At 40.8% G+C, this 26596-nt stretch overlaps 1 protein-coding gene across 2 annotated transcripts in view; it reads right to left on the reverse strand.

The window, feature by feature from the left end:
- LOC125312032 (serine racemase) overlaps window positions 1–26253 on the reverse strand; it is a 64436-nt gene extending 38183 nt beyond the window's left edge. For both annotated transcript variants that reach the window (XR_007196558.1, XM_048270484.1), the window contains exons 1-7: window positions 26037–26253; window positions 24479–24830; window positions 24092–24208; window positions 14151–14392; window positions 13894–14059; window positions 13514–13613; window positions 10144–10219 (exon numbers count right to left, since the gene is read on the reverse strand). Coding sequence is in view for 1 of the 2 variants with exons in the window: in XM_048270484.1 (XP_048126441.1) it covers window positions 10144–10219; window positions 13514–13613; window positions 13894–14059; window positions 14151–14392; window positions 24092–24208; window positions 24479–24830; window positions 26037–26140 (1157 nt within the window). In the remaining variant the exon portion in view is untranslated. The remainder of the gene's footprint in view (window positions 1–10143; window positions 10220–13513; window positions 13614–13893; window positions 14060–14150; window positions 14393–24091; window positions 24209–24478; window positions 24831–26036) is intronic.
- Between the last annotated feature and the right edge of the window lie 343 nt (window positions 26254–26596).

Consider the following 26596-nt stretch of genomic DNA (forward strand, 5'->3'; position numbering starts at 1 on the left):
GCAAACGTGTTGATAGCTTATTGTTGACTTAGACTTAATTGATGTGATATAATGATAACGTGTATGCCTACAATGGTTTATTAAACATCATAGTCATTTATTTAGTCAGTCATCATGTTCATGTTAATGAATAGGAAGGACATCTAAACGATAGCCATAAACCAACATTTCGTGCAAAATCTGCCGTGAGTCCCTATGCGTGAGTCACGAGCTCCTCCCAGCTGACTCTGGCAGATCACGTGGACAGTCAGTCGCGATCGATTATTTAATAAATACATGTGAATTACGAATAATAATAAAAAGCTTCTACCTAATGTGACTATTTTTTCCATGAACTGTAAAAGAAAACACGTTTTTTCGCACTGTATTCTCCATAAAGAGTAAAGTAAATTATGTACTTATTTCCGGAATTGACGTCACTTCCTGTGACGTCCCTACTGGACGCCGGGCTTCCCTGGAAATGACGATTTTGTGGCGCTTGTCCAATAAACGTGTAGCTTTTCTGCATTGAGATCAGCCCACTCTGTAAGTGCCATTGAAAGCCCAGTGAAGCCGAGCGTCTCTGGGTTTTTTGATGGATAGTGTCGTCACTACGGGTGCGAAATCACGATTAATGAGCGACAAAACCTTATTTCTGAACAAACTAGCCATGAAGATGAACATGTTTTCAGCATGTTCTAGTTGGAATAGTAGGCTAGAAGCTAATGTAATGGTGTTATTTGATGCAATTTTCCGTGATATTTTAGGAGGCTGAGCTTCCCCTGTAGTCTTAGAGCAATCGCCTCTGATATATATGTATACAACATCCCTATAGCTAGCCACACAAGAAATTAATGATACTAAATCTCTGCTTAGGATGCTTCTTCGCTTAGCATGCTTCTCTGCTTAGCATTCTAATAACAGAAGGGGCACATTTATGTTGACCACTACAACATGAAACCGATATTTTAGGTACTTGGCCACGAACTCAAAACGTGTCTCTCTTGAAGCTCTGTTCTAGAATCTTTGCTCTGAACGCTGCGTTGCTAGGCAACATCAAATAAACAAAATGAGAGTCTTTTCAAGGTATTAAAAGTGTACGTGTGATTACGGATGGATGTGTGTGGTTTGCAATTAGAATAAAGAAGAAATAACATTTCCAATAATTTCCCATGATAAATTACATAATATTTGCCCCTTCCTTACTTTTGAAGCTCACACCGTATTTCAAGTACACTAGTGAAATGTAATACAATGTTGCCACCTAGCGTTCAGATGTAGGCTATTTAACATTAACGTGACATACACGGGTTTCCCGTTTATCAACAAAACGATCTTGTGCGCCACAAGCGACGGGGCAGAAGGCGCTTGGTTGGCCGTCCACAACGTTATAAACTTAACCTAAATAGTCGGCTGCTGTAAGCTACAATCAGATTTTTTTGTATACCCCTGTTGTCTCAATGATAATAACATCTCATTTCAAACTATATTTCAAAGTTTGCCGTTCATTTGCATTATTAATATAACATCGTATTTTGTCATTTTTGGCGAAGACATGCATTCCATTAGGGATATTGAACATATTTAACATTCTCCATTCAACCATCGTGATTTCGAATTGGTGCAGTTTTCAGCACAAAAACTCATTTTATTATTTTGCTCTTTTGCATTGCTCTATGCTGTTCTATGGTGCTTTCTGCCTCTTGGTTGCGCACGCATGTTTTCGTGACGTTGCATAGAAATCCATGTATTCTTTCGTCAACTCCATGCTTTTAGGAAAACAATCTTTTTATCATAGTTCCCTCTTCAATGAGCGATTACCAGCTCGTTTTTAACAGAGATAGCTGTTTATTGTCCCTAGGTTTACAAAAAACACCTATTCATATTAATACGTAGCCTATGAAGTGCTGCCGACCACTGATCATTACGGCCCAGAATGCCATGCCTAAATGCCCGTAAACATATGAATTTGCATACTTGTAACATTTTTAATAATACTCTCCCATCATGATAATGAAAGATTAAATTTGAATACAGTCAATGTGAAAATAACTGTCCTACATCAGCAATAAATAGCTAATGTTCTCCTTGCCATTTCAGTTCGTAAGTCCATGCTATCCCATGGCTGAGCAAGGAATTCATGATTGGGCAATGTTGCCCGGAGACATTGTGGCTGCCCAGAGACATTGTGCATACTTGGAAGGCATTGTGATAGATTTACAACTGCAAATGTGGAAGGTGATAGTTACCAAATACGGGTGGGTGGTTTGCCAAATGCTGGAAACTTTTGGAATGTTTTCTTTTTTTTTAGCTTATGCACCCTCACATTGGAGTCCCGAGTTCAAATACAAAATTTGGTATCGATATGTGACAGTGTTCCTGAGATATGGACGATTTCCTGTTTCGGAGCTTCGCCGCCGATTTCGTTTGACTGTGACGGGCAAACACTTTCGAAAATCAAAAATCCTTCTGGTAACTTTTGTGAGGCTTGGTCCAAGGATAATGTACGTCAAGTTTTGTGGCATTCGGACCAAATTTGTGACCTTTTAAAGTTGGAACGGTGTCTCTGTCTCAAAGGGCCTAGGCACTAGAGCTGACAAAAAATTAGGGAGACGGGAAAAATAATAATAATAATAAAACTTAAGAAGAACAATAAGTGTGCTGCTTTGCAAGCAAGCACACTTAATAAGCCACCGGATTTCAATAGAGGGGATGCATCCCCTCTAATAACTGTTTTTCATTAGCCTGGAAATCCAGACCCATCTAGAAATATTTAGGGTCTTAAATAGAAATCTAGACGCCTTTCTAGCAGCAGCAAATTACATTTGCTGCCAGGGCTAGTCTAGCAACTCTCCGTTGGTTTGTGAGCTCCAGAAATTGAAACTTAATCAGGCCAATGAAATCGTATAGAGTCGTTAGGTGGGCTTAACATAATGATTGATGGCAGAGTTGCAACAGTTTGGCTTGAATTCCCTGCTACTTGAAAACAAATAAGATGGATGTTGCTGCTGGCGAACAGTGTGACACGAAGTTAAGCTTTTATTAAGTTGGCAAACGCTTTGAACTAGCCAACTAGCTCCGCTGGTGGGAAACGATGGGACTCATAGCGCCGCTGTCCTATTGCGTGCAGAGGGAATTTGAAAGACAACTGATTATCTCCCTCGGACTGAGCACTGCGAACGGTGAGTGCCCAGACCCTACATTTTAATGTGGGTCTGGCTCGTCAGGCTATTAGGGTCTGGCTATGAGTAATGAAAATGGCCTAACTCGGGGCGGCACCTAGCATGCATTTGAAAATATCACTGGCAATTGGATAACACTACAACCAATTTTTACTGACTAATTCCGGACTTCGCCGTCACAGCGCTGTCATCATCTGTTAAGCTCGCCTCTGGCCCACCTATATCATATAGACTGATGTTATTGGTGCAGCTCTGCTCCAAGAGCATGAGCATCATTACTGATTGTCAGAGTGACTCGCTGAGCAAATTCAAATTGTGCTCTGGTGAGAACTCTGGATTTCCAGGGTAGTTTTTCATTACAGTTTTAACACTATCATTGCTAACAAATTACATTTCTAATTGAAGGCATGTATGATAAGTCAATAACTTGACCATGTGGATAAGTAGACCCATTTTATCCATTTGGTCCTGTGCAATCTCAGAAGCCTCACAAGCAATGACCTTGTCACCTTGGTAGCATCTGCTTTATCTACTCTGAGTTCATTCTTGTCACTAGAGCATAATGATGACATGATGATGACATACTCTACACTGGCATCTAAGTATAAGTATAAGTATATATACTTTTTTGATCCCGTGAGGGAAATTTGGTCTCTGCATTTAACCCAATTGGTGAATTAGTGAAACACAAACAGCACACAGTGAACACACAGTGAGGTGAAGCACACACTAATCCCGGCGCAGTGAGCTGCCTGCTACAACGGGCGGGCGGGGAGCAGTGAGGGGTTAGGTGCCTTGCTCAAGGGCACTTCAGCCGCAGCTCACTGGTCGGGGCTCGGTGCCTTGCTCAAGGGCACTTCAGCCGCAGCCCACTGGTCGGGGCTCGAACCGGCAACCCTCTGGTTACAAGTCCAGAGTGCTAACCAGTGGGCCACGGCTGCTTGTCTGAATACAGCATGTCCTCTTTCCACAAGATCTACTTTTTCTAAAAAAAAACCCTGTCATTCATGGCTCACTAACAGTATCCAAGTTTAAGTTCAAAATCAAGTTCAAGTAGTTTATTGTCATGTATCAGGGCTCCAGACTAACTTTGTTCACTAGGAGCACAGTGGCCCCCAACTGAAAATTTTAGGGGCGCAACCAGAAAATTTTGCTTACCAAATATTTAATTTCCACTGTAATACTAATAAATCGAGCTGGCTTTTGAATTTGGTGAATGGTAGTTCCTGCTTAGCAACAAAGTAGGCTGTGTTAAATTTCAACATTATCTCTGCCTCATCTGCGCTCTTATTTACAGCCTCCTGTCTTCTAAAAGCAACCAGCGGAATTCTCACAGACAGTCTTCTGGAAAATGGTGGGTTCGAGCCTTTTTCACCACACAAACCTCTGACTCTGAATCATCATCCGACTGTGACACTGTAGCACTGGCAACTGGCACTAGCACACTAGCCGCAGCTCAACTTTAAAGAATACATTAAAAGTAGTAATTAAAAAGGTATATTGTGTGTATATGGGGGGGTGTATGGTGTGCGTGTGTGTGTGTGTGTGGGGGGTAATGGGGTGTGTGGGAGGGGGATGATGAGGGGATGGGGGTGTGTGAGGGGATGGGGGGTACTGGTGTGTATGTGTGTGTGGGGGGTATGGTGTGTGTTTGGGGGATTCACCACACAAACCTCTGACTCTGAATCATCATCCGACTGTGACACTGTAGGGCAACCTGGCATAACACACCTAGCAGAACTCAACTTTAAAAGAATACATTAAAAGTAGTAATTAAAAAGTGTTATGTGAGGGGGGTGTATGGTGTGCGTGTGTGTGTGTGTGTGTGGGGAAATGGGGAGTGTGGGAGGGGATGATGAGGGGATGGGGTGTGTGTGAGGGGATGGGGGGGTGGTATGTGTGTGTGGGGGTATGGGGGGTTTTAGGGGGTGTGGGTGAGGTGAGTGTGTGTGTTAGTGGGAGGTTGGGGGTGTGTTAGGGGGATTGATGGGGTGGGGGAAATGGGTGTGGGTGTGTGTGGGGGGGGGTGTTGAGGGGGTGGGTAATGGAGTGTGTGTGGTGGGGGGGGATAAAATGGTGTGTGTGTGTATGGGGGTTAGGTGGGGGGAGAGAGTAATGGGTGTGTGATGGGGACATCCAGGCCATCACAGATTACAAAACTACTAACTCCACCCCCCATGTCACCGACACCTCCCTGCCTGATGAGCTGAACCATTTCTATGGCCGCTTTGATAGGGACAACAAGGAGATGGCCATCAAGGCTGTGGTCTCTGCAGATCACCAGTGCCCCTCACACTCTTCACCACAGATGTGTGTGCGGCACTGAGCAGGACTAATGCACGTAAGGCTGCTGGTCCTGATGGTATCCCCGTACGCGTACTCAGGGCCTGTGCTGTGCAGCTGACTGAGGTTTGGACTGACATATTTAATCTGTCACTAGCCCAGGCAGCTGTCCCCGCGTGCTTTAAAACCACCTCCATCGTGCCGGTGCCAAAACACTCCACTGCATTAAGCCTTAATGACTTCGGTCCAGTCACACTCACCCCCATCATCATGAAGTGCTTTGAGAGGCTGGTCCTGGCCCACCTCAAGACCTGTTCACCACCCTCACTGGACCCCTTCCAATTCGCCTACCGTCAGAACAGGAGAACATAGGATGCCATCTCTACGGCACTTCACTCTGCCCTGTCCCACCTTGACAATAGCAACACCTATGTAAGAATGCTGTTCATTGACTTCAGCTCAGCATTTAACACCATCATCGCCTCCAAACTGATCACCAAACTCAGTGAACTGGGCATCAGTACCTCCCTCTGTAACTGGATTCTGGACTTCCTAACCAACAGACCTCAGTCTGTTATATTAGATAACCACACCTCCTCAACTATCACCCTGAACACTGGCGTTCCACAGGGATGTGTGCTGAGCCCTCTCCTCTACTCCCTCTTCACCTACGACTGCACACCTGTACATGGCTCTAACATCATTGTCAAGTTTGCAGATGATACTACGGTGATTGGTCTCATCAGCAACAATGATGAGACGGCCTACAGGGAGGAGGTCCAGCACCTACTGTAACATCATGGTGCACTGACAACAACCTGGCTCTCAACACCAAGAAGACCAAAGAGCTCATTGTGGACTTCAGGAAGTCTAAAGCTGGCACACACACACACCCATTCTCATCAACGGGACTGAGGTGGAGCTGGCACCAGTTTCAAGTTTCTGGGTGTCCACATCTCTGAGGACCTCTCTTGGACCCTCAACACCTCTAACCTGATCAAAAAGGCTCACCAGTGTCTCTAATTTGCATTGCATTGCTAGACTTTTTGCTAAGCACACCATGCTAGACGCAGACCAGACGCAGACCCACCATATGCCCTTGATAATGCACCATCAAAATAGCAGTGTTGGCAATGTGAATAACTGAATAATATCAGGATAGGATAGTTAGCATCCCATTGTTTACTAGCTGACACTAACTAGCAAGATGCTACCATTATGTTTATTTGTTATCTCAAACGGTTTTGTTGTAGTTTGTGTAACAAACACATGATTTGTGCATATTTTTTTTTCTCCTTGCCACCTTCAGTCTTTTCTCAAAGAAAGCTTGACGACTTGTTGAAAAATGTACAGCCACATGTCGAGCAGAGAAAAAAACAAGTTGCTGGATGTGTGAAGGGTGCTGTTACCAGTTGGCATTCAAGCCATGTCAGGTTTTACTGCACCAAACTGCTGCTGGTTGTCTCTGTCATTACAGGTATTGGCAGCGTGGCCAGCGCACCTATCGGTGCTAACTGGCCTATGCATAAAGGGCACGGGCGTTCCCCTGCTGCGGGGCTGCTGTTTTTTGGGCCTTCGTGGGCTTTTTTGGATGGCCTAGTTTTCCTTTGTCTGTTTTTGCATCCACAAATTTCACTTCTCAGTCCATATCACACTCATGCACTTTCGCTGGTACACTGACTCCTTAAAATAATGACTTGGACATCTTTGTTCGTTTTTGATTAAGTTTTTTGTAAAATAAAATAAGTACAAGTTGACCCTTGTCCTCCTTTGTTCTGGTTATGGCCTTTGAGCCAGGCCGTAACACTATCCATAGATACAAATAATCAATTCTAACCAGCACCAAATCGGCCCTGCTCTACTCCAGGGCCAACCTGAGGCAGTCTGGGCCACAGTCCCAGTTCAGCCTTAATCATGGAAATCCAAGGCTTTCCAAGGTTTTACCCCATAGTGGAAATGGGCCATCTGTGTCTCTCTCCATTGAACTAGTAATAGTGATACAAGGCATCTTCCATCCAACTTTCTCTTCATCCATCTACTTCAAACCATTCATCCATCCATTCAACTATTTGTCTATCAACATTCATTAAATTATCTGTCTATCAACATCAATTATACCATGCCAACCTTGCAACCACATTAGCAACCAACATGATTACCCTAGCAACCAGCATAGCAACTGCTTTATTTGGCATAGCAACCACCATATGTACTCTAGCAACAACCTAGCCACCACCACTATAATGTCAACTTAGCAACCACAATATTAACCAACATGACTACCATAGCAACCAGCACAGCAACCACCATATGTACCCCAGCAACAACCTATTAACCACCACTATAATGTCAGTGTGTAATGTGAACTGAGCAGCCACCATAGCAACCAACATGATTACCATAGCAACCATCTTAATTACCCTAGCAGCCAACACTATAATGTCAACCTTGCAACCACCATAGCAACCAATATGATCATCCTAGCAACCACTTTATTTGGCATAGCAACCACCATATGTACCATAGCAACACCCTAGTAACCATCTTAATTACCCTAACAACAACCTAGCAGCCACCACTACAATGTTAACCTAGCAACCAACCTAGCAACCACCATAGCAATCAAGATGATTACCCTATCATCCAGCATAGCAACTGCTTTATTTGGCATAGCAACCACCATATGTACCCTAGCAACAACCTAGCAACCACCATAGCAACCAACATGAGTACCCTAGCAACACCATTGTATTTATCTGCATGATCTGTTTTTACTCTGTAAGATACTTTACATAATATTTTTGCATTTTCATGCACTGGTAATTTCTTGGAATTGATTTTCTAGTTCTAACTAGTATTATTATTATTATTATTATTATTATTATTATTATTATGCTTAATGTAGGCTTTTCAACTTTAAATACACACACACACATTCTCATATATATGCTTATATATATATATATTATATATATTAGGGCTGTCAAAATAATGTGTTAATTTCGATTCATTAATTACAGAAAGAAAAACGTGTTAAAAAAATGATCCCTGATTAATCACATTTCGTAGTGACATTTGACCCAGTGCAGTCTGCCTACAGTGACTGAGGGTAGCAGATGAGAAAGCATTGCTTGGTCCTGTGAATGAAACATTTAGCCTACATTTAAAAAAATGCCCAGACCACAGGAGAATCATTCTCTATTATTTTCTGCAGTAGGCTAAGGAATTTCCGTTGCCTACCATAGTAGTTTGTCAAGTCTGAAGTATCACATCAATGCAAAGCAATCCGGAGGTAGGCTACAAGTTAGTACACCTCTTGATGATAATAATGCTAGATGCCATGGCCTTGTGCAAAGTTAACTTTGCAAACATATTGTTTAGGCTGCTTAGCCTACCCTATGACCGACTAACCAACTAACCGTAGTTTGCTTCCGATGCATGAGTCATATTTTATAAGTTGACTAGAAGTACTATTAATGGTATAAGATTCAGTTTAACCACATCTAGAAAAAAATAAGATTGATAGTCAGTCAGACTGATATCCTGGTCATCTTGGCCAAATCCAACATAATATCAACATGGTCTTTCCATCTCTCACCTTGACTGCTTGTGAGAAACCTGGCTCCCATCCTTACAGATGGTCCAGAACACAGTGGCATGTCTGTTTTTTGATCAATCAAAAAGTACAGTACACTGCTCATTGCCCTCCACACCTAGCCTGGTAAACCAGACCCTGGAATCTTTCAGATTAAGGGTCTGGCCACGAGTAATGAAAATGGCCCAATTCGAGGGGCGGCACCAAGCATGCATTTGAAACTCTCACTGCACGCAGTTGGATAACTCTACGACCAATCACAACAATTCATCAGTGTCAGTCATCAGTGTAGCTCGCCTTTGTGATTTGATTGGTCCCTCTCGCTCGAGAGATAGAAGAAATTTGGATCATTGCTCGTGGCCAGAGTATCTTGCGGGCACAATTCAAATTGTGCTCTCGCGAGAACTCTGGATTTCCAGGGTACTCCACACCCATACCTAAATGCTTTAGATTCAAGTCACTTATGTCTACACCAATCTAATTCAACTACATTCTATAAGTTTACACTCTTTCAGGGATGGACTGGGATGAAAAAAAAAGGCTCTGGACTTTTTCCAAATAGTCCTTCTTCGGTGCACACACAACCCAGCTGTATCTGCATTATATGACTGTTTAAAAAAACTAGCTAATGTCAATGAAATGATTAAACACAACAGAAATACTGAAAACTATGCTAATCTGTTGCAGTAAGAGTTCATTGGAGAGCGTGTTGCATTAATGGCAATATTGTAGCCTTTCCATTGTTCCTTGTGCCTATACAGCATTATTGAAAACGTGATAATGTTGATAGTTTTTTATGATGATAATTGGCATTGTAGAACTAGTGATATATTTCATTAGGCCCAAGTGAAGCACATTAATTTTGAAAGCAAGACACCTCTTGGCAGATGAGCCATTGAGCCGGGCCGACAGGTGTTGGACATTCTGGACTTTTCAGAACATCCAGATGGCCAGCCTGGCCTTGCACTCAATTGTGGGTCGCTTAGGATAAGGTAAGGTAACTCATGGTGTATGTACTTTTCAAACACAGCTTTAATATTGCTTTCTCTATCACCTGTTGCATAAACAGTGGAAAGTCAGAGTAAATGACTGAATATGTAATACCTCACTGTGACAACTTTGTTCACAAGCTTCTTGGCAAGCTGGAAAGAGTTTGTCCCCATGGAATGTGCTACCAGATCTGAGGAGCAGAAGATTCGTCAATGATATCACATACAATGTAATATTCAAAATGGCCATGAAATCCTTAATTCAATTTAAATTGTTTTATTTAAAATGAATGTCAATGCTTGTACTAATATTCAATTTTATTCAAGTGTATTTATAGCAATTTATAGCGATTGTCTGAAGGTGCTTTACACCGCCTAGAGCCTGAAGCCCCTAAGACAAGCACTACGATGACAGGGGCAAGGGAAAAACATCCTTATAAGGAGGATTGGGAGCAGAACATCAGCTTGCTTGGGACCACCCAGGTAGAAAGATAGAGATATAACCCTATCTCTTAGGTAGAAGGAAAGTAAGAAAAGAAGAAGAGAGATTCAAAAGCAGGCAGATGAGTTCATACACATACAGTGCCTATAAAAAGTACCCCCCCCCCTTGGATATTTCCACCAAGCAATTGCATAAATATTCACCCCCTTCAAGTCAGCATTGAGTAGATGTACCTTTGACCTCAATTAAAGCATCTGTGGGGAGTCTCCGTGGATAGGTCTCAATTAACACTCTGTAAAGCGCCATGAGGCATGTGTAATGTTTTAGCGCTCTATAAGTGAAATTAAATTGAAATTGAATTAGGCTTGCACATGTGGATACTGCAATTTTACTCAATTTTTCTTTGCAAAACTCAAGCTCTGCCAGGTTAGAGGGGGATTGGGTGTGAACAGCCCTTTTTAACTCCAGAACATTCAAACCATTTCTGTATAGTTTTCGCTGTAGGCTCATTGTTTTGCTGGAGAGTAAATCTTCCCCCAAGTCGTTTCTCTTGCAGACTTCAGATTGTCCTCCAAGATTTCCATATATTTTGCTGAATTAATTTTACTTTTACCTTTACAAGCCTTCCAGGTCCTGCTGTTGAGAAGTATCCCCACAGCATGATGCTACCACCACCATGCTTCAAATTAGGGATGGTGTGTTTTTGGTGATGTGCAGTGCGGTGTCTGCCAAAAATAGCATCTAGTCTGATGGCCAAAAAGCTCAATTTCAATTTCAAATCAAACCTTCTTCCATTTGACCTTGGAGTCTCCCACATGTCTTTGGGCGATCTTTAGTCGAGATTTAATAAGAGCTTTGCCACTCACCCATAGAGCTTTGACTGGTTAAGAACTTGGGCAAAAGTCGCTGGGCCCCTGAAATCCTTCCATCCGTCTGTGAACAACGCTGCACTTCCAATGTCTGGTCAGAAAGATTGCTCAGGCCACTGGGTCTACTCTGCGGGAGATCTGCTGCTGACCTGCGAGCTACCATGCTAGCATTTAACTTTAGGTGTCTGGAGTCTGGATTGAGGAAGGAACTCTGATAACAATGAAGTAATGAAACAACAAACTGTCAAAGCCCACTGAGATCGCCCATGACTTCAGACTGTTCTGTGCTTCCAGTGCTCTCCAGACTGCCAGTAAATCCTCTGGGTTGGTCTGTTATATGGACACAGCTGTGCTCTGTTTCACACAAATCATCATTGCCCATGTGCATTTTTCAGCTGGTTGGATGCCAGCAATTGGACATTTTTTATATATATATAATTTTATTTATTTATTTTACTTTTTATTATTTGTTAATTTTGTTTGTCTGTCTGTCTTGTATGTCTTGATGACACGGTTACGCTGGCAATTACGCCGCTCTGTCTGGCATCTTTTGTCTTGTGTGTTAATGTCTTGTGTGGAGCGCTTTGGGTTGCACTTTTGTGAAATACGCTATATAAATAAAAGTGACTTAAGTATACTCTTTTGATCCCGTGAGGAAATTTGGTCTCTGCATTTATCCCAATCTGTGAATTAGTGAACTGATCTCACATTGTGTTCATGGGGAAAAGTTCCTACTGAAACCAGTGCGAAATTGAAAAAAGCTTTGTTTGAAATCAGAGACATTCCCCCGCCCTATTTTCCCCTGAATCCAGGCATATTCCTCTAGACTAACTATCCTATAACTCCCAAAAGTGACAAAAAAACTCCAAACTCTTATTATTTACATGTTGTGACTTGTGTAGTTACAATGTGCACAAATACCAATGTAAAAATGAAGCACAGTAATTTTCTAAGCAGATTACATACTTAGAACTATTGTAATGTTGGCGCAGCACCACTATCTTGGTGCAATCATTTGCATGCAGCACCTGAAAAGCCCTGTAGTAACTCGTTTCATATTTAGATGTTGCATGATGAGTGAACATATTAGGCTTAGGCTACTGAATACATCTTGCATGCCTGTTCTTTGCCACTTGTGAGTGTCCGACAGTGTGTGGTATGCTGTATCCTGTGCAAGAATGTTTTGGGGTATCATTAAAAAAAGAAATTTGAAAATGATGAAGAGGTTGAGTAAGATAGGCTTATGACAGATATAAGCTAAATAATTATTTAGGCTTATGACAGATAGATTAAGACACATGCTCCATATTATAAGTAAGTATAAGTATATATATACTCTTTTGATCCCGTGAGGGAAATTTGGTCTCTGCATGTATCCCAATCCGTGAATTAGTGAAACACACTCAGCACACAGTGAACATACAGTGAGACGAAGCACACACTAATCCCGGGCCGGCGCAGTGCTACAACAGCGGCACTCAAGGGCCTTGCTTAAGGGCACTTCAGCCGTTCCTACTGGTCGGGGTTCAAAGTCCAAAGCGCTAACCAGTAGGCCACGGCTGCCCCAACTAGCCGACTCAAAAACTTACAACAGCATCAGACATGGAAATACATAAAAAAGAAAATGCAAAAATCGGCTTCCATAGATACGGGAATCTAAAGAAATCAGGTCCTTGGATGTCCAAAAGAGCCTTTTGGGCTACCATTAGAGTTCTAGTTCTTGTCGGACTTAGCAATAGTGAATAAGGGGGCAGGACATAGTGAAGGGTCACTTGGATAGATCTAACCAATAAGATCAACGAAATATATGAATCCCATAGGGAATGTACAGTTGTGTTTATAAGTTTACACACCCCTGCTAAAGTTGATCTTAATGCCTTAATTTAAAAAATGCGGAAAAATCCAACCTTTAAGACACCAATTTTCTTGAATAATGTATCGTAAATAAATAAATGCTATTTATTTAAGTGAACACCAAAGTTTGACACCAAAAGAATGTGGTGACACATGAATAGAAAGTTAAAAGACTGGTCCTGCTTTGCTTATTGAAATTGAATTTTGATACCTTTATGGCACAGACTTTGTAAACAAAATGTTAATACAAGTGTTGACATTTAACATAGTAAATAATTCACAAAGGATTGCATTACAACAACAAACACATGAACACATACCTCTGTAGAGCTTTCTGTTTGGGTTGCCATAGAGATCCTTAATTGGAGAGTCCGTTTTAAGAGATTGGAGTAAGAGGGGAAACTCCTCTGGTTCTACTCCCTGTTAGTTATGACATTATAAAGCAGAATTGTAATCATGAGCATAATTACATGTTCGACTGAACAGAATGACAGAAATGACATTTTGTGTATCCTTCACACAATACTGTAGTACCTTTGTGTGATCCATGAAATTCTGAAAGATATTACCTGTACTTTTCTAATTTCCAAAATGTAAAATATCTCATGTGTTATATCAATATATATCTCCATTATACATTTTATAAAAAAGAAATGTTTTAGTTTTCATACCCGTAATGATAAGAAGCAAGCACACTTACTATGACTGATATGTTGGGATTTAGATGCTTGATTGCTGCAGCTGCACCTGCCAGGAGGCCACACTGCCCACCTGCAGGTATGATAACTGCATCCAGTTTGGGCACCTGCTCATAGATCTCCATACCCACTGTGCCCAGTCCTGCCAAGTACACTGCGCTGTCATCCCTACAGGAATGAATGAGAGATTATCACATCTTGCATTGTATAATGGTAGTATGTATCAGTGTGTGGTAGTGCATGAATATGATGGGCTCACTCCTCAAGGCAAAGGTAACCATTCTCATTTGCCAAATGGTGCGCATGGTGCTGGGAGTCATGCGCTGTGCTGCCATATGAAATCACCATGGCCCCATATTCACGGTACATGCGTAGTCGAGACTGGGAGCTGTTCGCTGGCATGATGACAAACACAGGAATCCGCAGCTCAGCAGCATGATATGCAACTGCCAGGGAGAAGTTACAGTCTGTGGCCACAATAACACCTTTCCTCTGCTGATCCTGTGTGAAAAGAATGGGAAAATAATGCATAGAGGAGCAAGAATAATGACTTGTTCTGCACTTATCCAGTGCAGTATTACAGATGCAATATGATGGATTTGAGCCCACTTACAGTATCCTCCAGAATTATTGGCACCTTTGGTAAAGTTCACTAAAACTCGTTTGGTGATTTATTGTAATCTCACAATGAAAACAATGAGTGGTGTTCGTTGATGTTCCAAAACAAGTAGCGTAGCGAAATACAGTTTCTGTCGCGTTTTATTTGGCATTTTGTAAAATCTCATTGATTTCTGTTAGAAGACTCATTGCACGTTGATATTACGGCGCCACTGTCTATGCTTCAGGTTCAAATATTGAGCGGAAGTTTATACGCGGTTGTGAGGTGTCTGAAAAAATAGTTCCACAATAGCAAATAAGACGGCTGGAAATCATACATTGCGCCAATATATTTGATTTTAATAATCAATGAACACCACTAACCTCGGTGAGTTGCACAGTTTTGAAAACGAACGTTAAGGGTTGTTTTAGGACATGTTTGAGTATGCCTGTTGGCAGCCACTCTGAGTAGTCAAAGGCGATTCAAAAACGAGTCAGAAAAGTCGAGACAGGACCAATCGTCAACTCTAGTTCATCCAAAACAAACCAGAAAAGGGACTCAAAGTGCTAAATACCGGAATTTTCCTTTAAGTGCTTTAAGTTTCCTTTAAGTTTTATGTTACCCCTTGGCCGCTGCGTTCCTCCAAGGAATGCCATCTGGCACCGCCACCCTCACACCCACGGCAAACCAGACGTTTTTTCATCTGTGGTGGGTGGAACGTTTTGCCAAGTCCCAACTGAGCAGGGGCATCCCTCTCTATCTTCAAAAAATTCTTGAAGACACTACTCTGTTTCTGGTGTCTTCTTTTAGGTATTTTAGTTTATTGAGGGGTTTGTTCACTTCCTGGTTTCCATGTGCTTTGTTCTACTTCCTGTCCCTATGTTTGTCAACTGTTCCTTTATTTCTTTGTCCTTGTCCTTTTTTCTTTGGTCCTTGCTCACTCTTCGTTTCATCAGACCAGATGTTTTTACTTCTCATGGTCTGAGAATCATTCAGGAGCTTTTTGGCCTCTGCAGGGTTGCCAACTCTCACGCATCTGGCGTGATACTCACGCTTTCAGCACCAATCTCACGCTCTCACGCACACGCAAGAAATGTCACGCCAAATCCATTCTTTTTTTTTGTTTTGCAATCCGTTCATTTTTTGTTGATGACTAGACTAGACCACAGCATTTCTAAATGACAGGAGTTAGACCAACAGCAGGTAGGTCTAATATCTGCCTACAACGTTCTCAGCGCAGTTTTCTCTGATTGTTGATTCGCTGACTACAGTATTTTAATCTGGTCCGCGACACCTTCACAGAATGCTGCTATTTAGATCTATGAGGCAGACGGACACAAAGTGTGGCCTCTGTTGAACTACTCATGAAGTAGCCTAGTCATCACACAGACATCACATTAAATAATTTTTTCTCATCTTTTATACGGTGCTATAGCCGCTATTTGCTGTGATAAACGGTTTGCGAGAAAATGTACTTTCAAGAAATAATCATATTACTCTACAGCTCTGCACTCATCTCAATTCATATAGGTGGAATGTCTCACAAACTTTTCGTTCAACACATGACCAACCATAAACCAGAATAAACAGCAGACCTTACCGAACACAAAGGTGTAATCCAATGCCCTGTACAATAAGCCGTTCCAGAGTAATCCGGTTTTGAAATGGTAGCAAATTTCTATATGGTCTCCAACTTTGGGCTTTTAGTAGGATGTCCAGTTCACATTGGGAGGGGTTTCGTTATCAAACGTGGAGCGCATGGCGCAACAAGGTGTTCCTAGGTTTTTTAATCAGTCATATGGGTGGGTTTGGGGTGTAACATCATTTTAACATCAGTGATAACATGGGCCGAGGGAGACAGCATGTCTGCCTATTCGGGCTAGTATCTCCATCTGGCCAGGGCCGGGTTTTGTACACTGGTTGGCACCTGCCACGTTGGCATGATTGACGTTTGTATGTTTTAGTATAACAGGCTTTGTCTTAGGTTTTGACACGGAGAGGGATCGAGGAAGTGACCCGAGGAGCATCTTCTGTCGGAAGGCTCAGCAGCCGCTTCTAATAACAACCACAACTGTTAGACTCTGCACAGTTTTACTGTTTGAGACTTAGCATGTGTGCTGTTATTCATTGTTGTACCATCCATCTATAATTGAAGGGTTCAGATGCAAAAGCCTCTAAATGCCACCTATGTCAAAAAATGAGATAAAGATGGTGAGAAATGAACTGGAAATCTAAGAAAAAAGCTCACATCACTCATTGGAAAAACTTGTTAACAGACTATATATCATTAGAAAACCTATCAACTACAAACTTAATCAATACTCAGGATACAACCTCTCCTTGGTACCCCTTTATCACCTACTTACAGTCCTGACCCTCTTTGCCTGAGTTCCATCTCCACACCATCATCATAACACACTTCATCAACAGATACACATATCATCGAACACTAGGCAGGGAGGGTAGCTGGAACTATTATTGTTATTATTATTATTATTATTATTATTAGTAGTAGTAGTAGTAGTAGTAATATAAATAGCATCCCCTTCTTTCCCTCCCCCCTTTTATTTACATTCTCTGATAACTTTACTAATTTCACTCTTTCTCTCTGCCTCTCCCATCGTTATTCTGCCGGGGCCCCATTGGATGGCTTGGGAGACTCGGTCCTGGCGGGTCGCTGTGTGGTTTTGGCATTGGTTGGGTCCTGTGGGTTATCTATTGGCCCTGGGCCCCGGTGTGCACCCTCCTCCTATGCGCCATGCACACGCCTTTGTCCTAGAAGCACACAGCACGCTTTACTCTCTTTTAATCGCACTACATGTTAGGTGACATACATAAACAAAAACTACAAAACAGGCTAGGGTAAGAGTGGAGTGCAAGTAGATGCCTCATCAGGTGTTTATCTGCATGCCTCACTTATTTTAATGCACACATTGTTGAGGCATACATCTTACACAGGGTAAGTGTGGTGTGCATGGGAAATCCTGACAGATATTCACCATGCATGCCCACTTCTTTTTTAATGCTACATTCTAGATAGACCCCTCAACCTAGCCATTCACATACTGTACATATTTAGGTCAAGAGTGGCGTGTTGGGTGAAGGTCTGGGGGCGAGGTGTGGTTGGTCGTGGTAGTGGGGGATGTGTGCATATGCTGGGGGCCTGAGGCGATGGGTGGCACGGGTCCTCCCCTCTGTCAGCTCGTCAGCAGTATAACTGCAGGGGCTGGGTGGAACTGTGGCCATTAATGGGTGCCCAGGTTGGCAATCAGTCAGGCAATCAACCAGGCAATCAGTTATTCCTATTATTATACTTATCATTAATAGAATAATTACAACTCCTCTCCTCTGAAACCCTCCCTCTCTCCCTCTCTATGTTCCAGCTTCTCTCCTCCTGGCCCAACAGCAAACCAGCCTTATACATATGCGCACACACACACACATACATCCTCACATACTCACTACCCCTCACCCCCCATCCCCACCCCCATCCCAACACCACCTCATTCACACTCTTAGAGCTACCATCCGCACCCCCCCCCCCATCCCCCCTTCTTTTCATTCCGGTCATCAATTTCATCCCTGATAATCATATCTGTAATCATCCTGGACATAAATCATCCTTAGCCTTTCTGTTATTAATGTTATGTTGTGTTATGTTTGTGGAAGCCAAGTCAATGTGATGTCTTGTTAAGTTACAGTATGTGTTTATGTAATGTATAGTCTGTTTGTCGTATGTAGTATTCATGTGCATGTCGTGTGTTGCATTTTCTGTAATGTCAATGATGTTTGCAAATAAAAAAAAAAAAAAAAAAAAAAAAAAAAAAAAAGATAAAGATGGTGAGGGGATGCTCTCCACACATAGTATACGCTAATCAAATAATTTAACTTCTAAACCCACTAAATACCACTCTCTTCCTGGTCTGAAATATCGATTTATAGGCAAAAACCTATAGGAGCCTGAATTTAAATGCTCATTTAAAAGAAAAGTAGTCAGACGGATTTAGAGGGTTTTGCATCTGAACTCTTCAATTGCTGATCCTGATCCCGCCGTCAAGCTTTATTGACCATCTTCAATACAGACATTAGAACTAAAACACAACGCAACAACCAGAGAATCTAACACTTTTAACCGTCATTACCAATTTGCAAATGATGGTGAATAACTACTCATTATGAGATGTACAGTATTTCGTAATATCTTTATTCTAATTATGTTTCCCATTGTAACTGTGCAATTTGTAATGCTTTGCATGGACGTGCGCTGGTGTGCGTTCATGAATGATAGAAGGATGGTGCGTGCACCTGCCAATATGACTGTTGACATGCGCTCTTAAAATAGCTTATGAACAACTCGCCATTGACTTCTGACCAGGTTTAGGTGGTGTATGATAGCGATTTTTAGACAACGCGCCAGGCCCCTCCCTAGGTTGTTAATTGCCACACCCCTGGGCGCAATGCTTAAAAAATAAACGTGCAAAATACCGAATTAAACTTTGCGGGTGAATAACAAACTTTACGCCATGCGCAGGTGCCCAAAATACAGCCCTAAGTGTCTTAAAACTGAGCTGTGCTTAAATACCTATATATCTGTAAATATTAAAATCAGAGGATATACAGCTCATGGCTAAGAGTTTGTCTATGTAGCCATAATGATTTATTTTCACAAAATGCTAAGCATGCATGTATTTAAGTGTCTTAAAAAAAGTGTGCTTTAATTGATCAATGCATGATTTCATAACAGGCCAAATAGAAAATAAATGTTAAATGTTAAATATAGCCTAAATGTAATATTAAAATTAGATGATATAGGCTAAAAAAAGTTGAGTGGCTGGTAGATTTTGGAAACCGCCAGCCACAATGGTAGGTGGAAAAAATATTTTATTTCCATCCCTGATACATACGTACACTCATACACACATTCATATTTGTAAGTCTCAATCTGTCCATTTCATCATTTAAGGGGTTATTTGTAAAAAAGTTCTACCAGCTGGGCATGCCTGCGGACCCCCCTAGAATTGCTGAGCTACTATCTTTTTCAGGGGGGCCCTTTTATGTCTGTGCCCAGGGGCCCAGTGGCTCATAATCCTTCCATGCCACGGGGTAAAAACACTGGTCTTGTTTTCAAGTGCAATCAATAATTGTACAATTTGAAGAAACTTTTCCATTATATTAGTTTTGTTTTACATAAATCAGGGATTATACATAGCAAAAGAGTCAGGGGACAGACATTTTTTAAATTAGGTTTAGGGAAAATGTTTACACAAACTCACTATGACTTCACAAAATCTCACTCCAGCCAAACACCCAAAGTTCGCAACCCTGCCTCTGGCAAAAAAAGGCTTTCATCTGGCCACTGTACCATAAAGGCCTGATTGGAGGAGTGCTGCACGGATGGTTGTCCTTCTTTACACTCTCTTCTCAAAGGAACTCTGGATCTCATTCAGTTAAGAAATATATCTAAAATCAAGCCTTTCCTGACATTTGTGGACTTCATAACTGCCTGCCTTCATAACAACTACTGTAGGCTGGACTACTGTAACTCTTTATATGTTGGTCTCAGCCAGGCCTCCCTTTCCCACTTGCAATTGGTTAAAAATGCAGCAGCTCGCCTCCTAACCAGTGTTGTGTGTAACGCGTTACAAAGTAACGAGTTACAGTAACGTAACTACTTTTTCGAGTAAAAAGTAGTGTAACGCGTTACTACTGAAAATTTGGTAACGTAACGTAGTTCCTTTTTCATATCGGCGCAACGTTACTTTTCCCAGGGACAGATTTGACAGCGACGCTGCTTTCTCAGCTGCGTGCTTGCGCAATAGGCACAAGCTCCACAGACGGCAGCCTACGTGACAGAGGCTGGTAGCATGAAGTGCAATTATAGCTCCACACAGTACGTGACAGAGGCTGGTGGCAATGAAGAGCAATCATAGCAAGCGAGACACAGCCAACGCTAACTTCTGAGGGATGGAGGTAGCCTATTGACATTACTTCGAACTCGTTGAAACTAAGGGGAGGAATGTGAGTGTTAGTATGTGAGTTGTAGCCTAGCCTACACTGTCCCCTGATTTTGTCTACTGCCGTTAACTCAACTGCCAGCCTATTAATACGATTTGCACTAGCTTTGCACCAAATTTCGGAGGAGCGCCTGTTTAATGAAAGAGTATAAGGCTATAAAATAAGCCCTCATATATTTTGTGTTCACCTATATGCCTAAGATGTAGTAAGGCTATGTTATTTGATATTGTTACATAGGACTTTAGTGGTGGTGTTGAAGCCTATAAGCCCAATGTTTTCTTGTCAAGTGCTCTGTTTGTGGCATTTTTTATAATAAAGAGCACAAAAGAAATACCTGTTATGTCCTCCATAGTAGAACTTTATGTAGGCCTACACATTTAGGAACAGATATTGGGTTCTGCCCAAAGTTGACGTAACTCTTTATTCATTTAGGCTAGGCCTTTTTATTCAGTTATTCATCATTTTCTGTCCTTCGCACTACTTGTGTAGCGCACGCATTCTCAGACCTGTCACCTGTCACTCATCATCGTAAGGGAGGTGTTTGGAATCATTCCCGCGTTACAATCATCAGCCAATCAAGGTGGTCACTTCAGTCAAGCTCGTGCATGAGTAATGACGTCATCCATAGCAACGAAGACTCACTCTTCGTTTAGGAGTTGTCATTTTTCCTTACTAAGAGTAGGTCTGAAAGGCTTTGTGAATAACTTTTAAGAGAAAACTCCTAGCTAAAATCTTTTAGTGCGATTTAGGAGTACTCCTAGTGGTAAGATAAACGGCTTTGTGAATACGGCCCCTGATCTTTTTCTACTAACTACCCACCCCACCCCACACACACATTAGACTGGCCCCTTCTCTACTAAATCCCATCTCAAACCCCACTTCTACTCTATAGCTTTTAACTCAGTTTAAGCTTTCTTTACCCCCCCACCACCACCCACCACTACCATATTTTAGATTTTAGATTATTGCCTTGTATTTCTTTTTGTTCTGGTTTTGTTTGATTTTGTTTTTGGTTTCATTACAGTGCATGAAAATGCGCTATTCTGTTATCCAAAGTCTTCTTCTTCTTCTTCTTCCCACCAAATGTCTGCGTCTAATTCAGCTTCAACCGTTTAACATAGAAATTTAATTCATACTTTGTAACATAGGTCTTGAAAAGGACACTTGAGCAATGTATTTTTCACTTTTGTAAACTTTATACTTTTTGAGATATTAACAAAAAACAAGCTTATTTTTCCCCATAGACTTTGCATTGGCACTATGACATCACAATTGGGATAATTAAATTGATTTGCACCTGTATCAACGGGCAGCTGCTCAACTAGACCCAATCAAAGAGGCAGTTAAACTGATTGCACCTGTATCAACTGCTTTCTGCTCAACTAGGCCAACTCTCTCAGTGTCTCTCCATTCTACAAGGATATAAAGCACATTCCATCCAACTTTCTATCCATTCATCCTCTTCAAACCATTCACTCATCCATCCATTAAACTATCTATCAACATCCATTAAACAATCTGCCTATCAACATCCATTCAACTTTCTGTCTATTAACATCCATTACACTATCTACATTCAACTTTTAAACTATATACTCTGTCTCAGGCTTTAAGCATACAATCTCGCTCTCTTAAGACTACAGATCCTGTTCAACTATTTCCTCTGCCCACTGTTTTAAAATAAATGTTCTCACTACAATAATTCACTATTAAATCATTTAAACTACTCAATTATTTAACTGTTCAGCCATTTCAACTGTCAGTTGTCATGAAATATGATTCCCGCCAACTGTTTCCTCTGCCCACAACTGTTTCCAACTAGAAGTTTGTTTTGCATTTTATGTTAATAGCATTTTCATGCACTGGTAATTTCCTCGAAATTACATTTTCCAGTTATAGTGCATGCACTGTTCTGTTATCTGAAGTCATCTTCTTCTTATTATTATTATTTTTCTAACCAAAATTTCTGCATCTAATTTATCTTCAACCGTTCAGATATTCCAACTGTCAGTTATCATCAACTATGACTCTCGCCAACTGTTTCCTCTGCCTAAAACTGTTTCAAAATAAGTCCTCACTAGCTAGTTAGCTAGTTAACATTGTTAGCATAGTTAGCATAACTGCTACCAAACATTAGCTAAGTAACATGGTTAACATAGTAACCATTATTAGCATAACTGCTAGCAAACATTGCCTAAGTTAGCTAAGTTAGCTAAATATTGTTTACATTGTTAGCATAGTTAGCTAATTAGTTAAAAAAAAATAACTTCAGCCATTCCAACTGTCAGTTAACTTGCATAACACTGTTAGCATACTGTTAGCATAGTTAGCTAATTAGCAACATTAGTTAAAAAAAAAATTAACTTCAGCCATTCCAACTGTCAGTTATCACCAACTATTTACCTATACACAGCCATTAAACTATCTGTCTATCAACATCCATTAAACTATCTGCCAATCAACATCCATTAAACGATTTGCCTATCAACATGCATTAAACTATCAGTCTATCAACCACTTTATCAACATTCAACTTTTAAACTGTCTACTTTAAAACTATCAACTTTTATTAAGCTTTGCAACCACCATGTCTATCCTAGCATCACCTTAGTAACCACCTCTGCATTATCTATTTTAACTATACATGATATTTTACATCACAACTTTTGCATTTTCATGCACTGGTAATTCCTCGAAATTACATTTTCTAGTTTATCATTATTATTTTAATTTAGGATCTACTTTGTATTGTTATTACTATTATTTTATACTACTATTTTACTATAATTTTATTTTACAGGACTTTGGACATTGACTAATGACAACTTCAGTAAACATTAGTAATACAACAACACAAAATTTCACAATAACAAGTGGGATTGAAAGTAAACCTACAGCAGTCTTGTACAATGCTATGTACAGTAGACACAGTTCCACAAAAACCACAAGTTACAGAAGCTCAATGGAATCTAACATCCTTGCGCAATAAATATGACAAATTCCAACCCCTCTAAAAAACATTACAAAAAGTCTGTCTGTGCTTAATGAATATTCCATAATAAACAGTTGAAGATGAATGGGGGGAAAAAGCTTCACTTACATTTTTTATAAGATTTTCTAGGGGTGGCAACAACAATGGTATATAATTTTTGCTCTAATGCATAGTTGTTTCCTGATGAAGTAAAGGTTACATTTTTCCAATAATAATAATAGTGGAGGTGCATAAGATATTTACCATATTTGCTAGACTTGTAGTCTGTGCCGGCTATATTCAAAAATTGACAATGATTTAAAAAGAAGTTTGTGTGTAGCCTACCTATTCCATGTGCTTCATTAAACTAAAAAATATAACAGTTAAGTGATATAGCTTATTTCATCCAAGATGGCTTCATTGAGTTGTGTCGACTTTTCCAATCACTATGTTCTGTAAATAAATAAAACGAGTAGGCAATCTCTTAATCCTGGCTGGTGATGGCATAAGCCTATTTGGACACAAACAACTCTAGCTAGGTAGTCATTTGGCTGCTGATTCTGAAGCAGAGACTTGTCAATTTACCTGAAAGGTCAATACTTTACAACTGACTTACTGGTTTTAGGGAGGTAAGGAGGTGAAGTACTCCTCTCTCTTTCACAGATCCAGTATAGTTCAGGTGTTCCTTTTTCATGAAGATCTCCATGCCATATTGCTTGGACAACCTAGAGTACTGTAAGACAGAATAACATACTATGAGGCTTTTTTATTATGTCATTTGCTGCATTTGAAGTTATATGCTCAAGTGAGTTTAGAGAGGTTCAGATAGTAAGTGGCTCAAAAGCTGAAAGAAAAGCTTGTTTGACGTATTTGCTTGTATCACTGATATAATAGCATGCATGTTATGCTTTTCTCGTGGTCTTTAGATATAGGCTGCTTTTAGTTGTATTTACATTCATATTGTTAAGGGATCACAGTATAGTTGAATCAGAGGTTGACTTACTGTGCATGGCGTCTTTTGCACCCCTGGCTGAATTTTAAATGCTGCCATGCTAATCTCTTCAAAGCGAAGGTACTCAGCAGGAAGGTTGATTGTGGATGTGCACACACTGCCACACTTTTTGCTCGGCTTGACTGGGCACATTAGTTGTATCTCTGGTGCCTTCGCCACCTTAGATTCAGAAAATTTTACATCCCCATTGAGGTATTCCTCTGCACCAAAGTCCTTAAGACGTTCAGGACAAATGAGTGTAGGTCGACGGCCCACAGCACCATTGCTGACGGGGCATTTCTTCTCACAATGACCATCTTGGGCTGAGGTAGTTATTTTCTTGGGGCTTAAACGCTCTTCCTTGCTGTGATTGTGAGATTTTGAAATATAGCGATATTAAAATTTATTACACATATTTGCTAAATGCATATGCTTTGTGTAGACAACAATGTACACTATAGTATACACACAACCTTTACCTCTCAAAGTATTGTACCAAGTAACAAATAGCATGCTACTTTGACAGCCTGTAGAATGCATGAGAAAAAGGAGAATCTTGGGTATAAAGCATTATACCTAATTTAAAAATTAAATAATATACCATAAATGCTGTTGTAAAGTGACCCATATAATTGTGAGGAAATACAAAATCTACTGGGCTAACGAAAACTACACTACAAAAGAGGATGTCTGAATACACATGCTTAGTAGATCGGTGTCCTTCTATTGTCTAATTATATGAAGTTTAACTGCTTACAATACAGGATAACCCTTGCAACTAGTTGCTCATCATTCCAGAATTCATCATCATTCTAATTTAAAAATGTTTTACCATCGCTGGTCAATGAGGCTTTATACATTTAGTTACAAATGTATGTACAGCTGAGAGACAGCTGAGTTTGTATGTACATCGGTAGAGAACTACATTGTTAGCTCCGGTAAGTGAACCATTTGAGGAGCCTTATAGTCTATCTCAGAACACCATGGATGCTTGGACTTTTCAGTTGCCACTCTGAGAGATCTCTGGTTTCCTATCTTCAAAGTCTCACTTTCGTATCATTCATTTATTTTGACCTGTGTCTTAGAGACTGAATATTGTTACCACTTCCTCTACACATCAATGTACAGATCTTTGTTTTACCCGAACTGTCTGATCATGTTTTGTCTGGGTATCTGGATAGAAAGGCAATGATGGTACATAACCAAATTAAACACATCTACTATACAAGTCAATAAAAGAGTTTTGCACTCTGGAACTCAGTAATTGTTTTGGGGTACTATTAACAGAGATGTGTTGGCCTCTGGCCAGTACCCTTGAGGGGTTTGGGAGAGGTAAGATGTTCAGCAAAGGATACAACAGACTTGGTTTATACAGATATTTAGGAAGTGGTGGTTCTTATTCTTCAAATAAGAATAAGAAGAGAGGGAGGAAGAGGACACTGGGGAAAATGTACTAAAGAAACTAAAAAGGAGGTTTCTATGTTGATTATGTAATCTCCGGCAAACTATAAAACATTTAGATTTGGAGCAGAAGACAAGAGGAAAGGATTCTGTGTCTGTTTTCTCCCACCTTTGCCAGAAGGGGTCATACTCTTCATTGTCGCTGAATTCCACTCGCTTTGGTGACCCATCACCGATATAATTTGCATAGAAAATCTGAGCAGCGAAATTCATCCTGGAGTGCCGACTGTCCTGTTATACTGTTGTTGTCCTTGGATTTACACTGTGGTATGTTTCTCTGACTAACTGTCGTGTATGAGTACCACAGTTGCGAGCAGTTGGAGTGAACACACTTTCACTGTGTTGCCTCGGTCCCCGTGTAACACTATTTAAGCAGGGATTACTCATTACTTGCTAGTCAGAGTCCTAGTCCAATTGGTCCTCTTGACTTCTATCCACAGATATTTTTATCCCAGACTTGGATTATACCCCGGTTTTACAACCTCTGACGTGTGTTAATCAGACTCTCTAAGGGGATAGATTGGGACTTAATGTTTATCTAAGGAACAATGACCTACAGCTACTGGCAGAAATGCAACAGGATCAAAGATGAGACCACTGAGGCTGGAGAACGTAGTACATACTGTAGATTTTGAGCAGAACCTGTAATTGAAATATCAAATCGGTTCA

Source organism: Alosa alosa, chromosome 18, assembly GCF_017589495.1.
Source record: "Alosa alosa isolate M-15738 ecotype Scorff River chromosome 18, AALO_Geno_1.1, whole genome shotgun sequence".
Lineage (NCBI taxonomy): Eukaryota > Metazoa > Chordata > Actinopteri > Clupeiformes > Clupeidae > Alosa > Alosa alosa.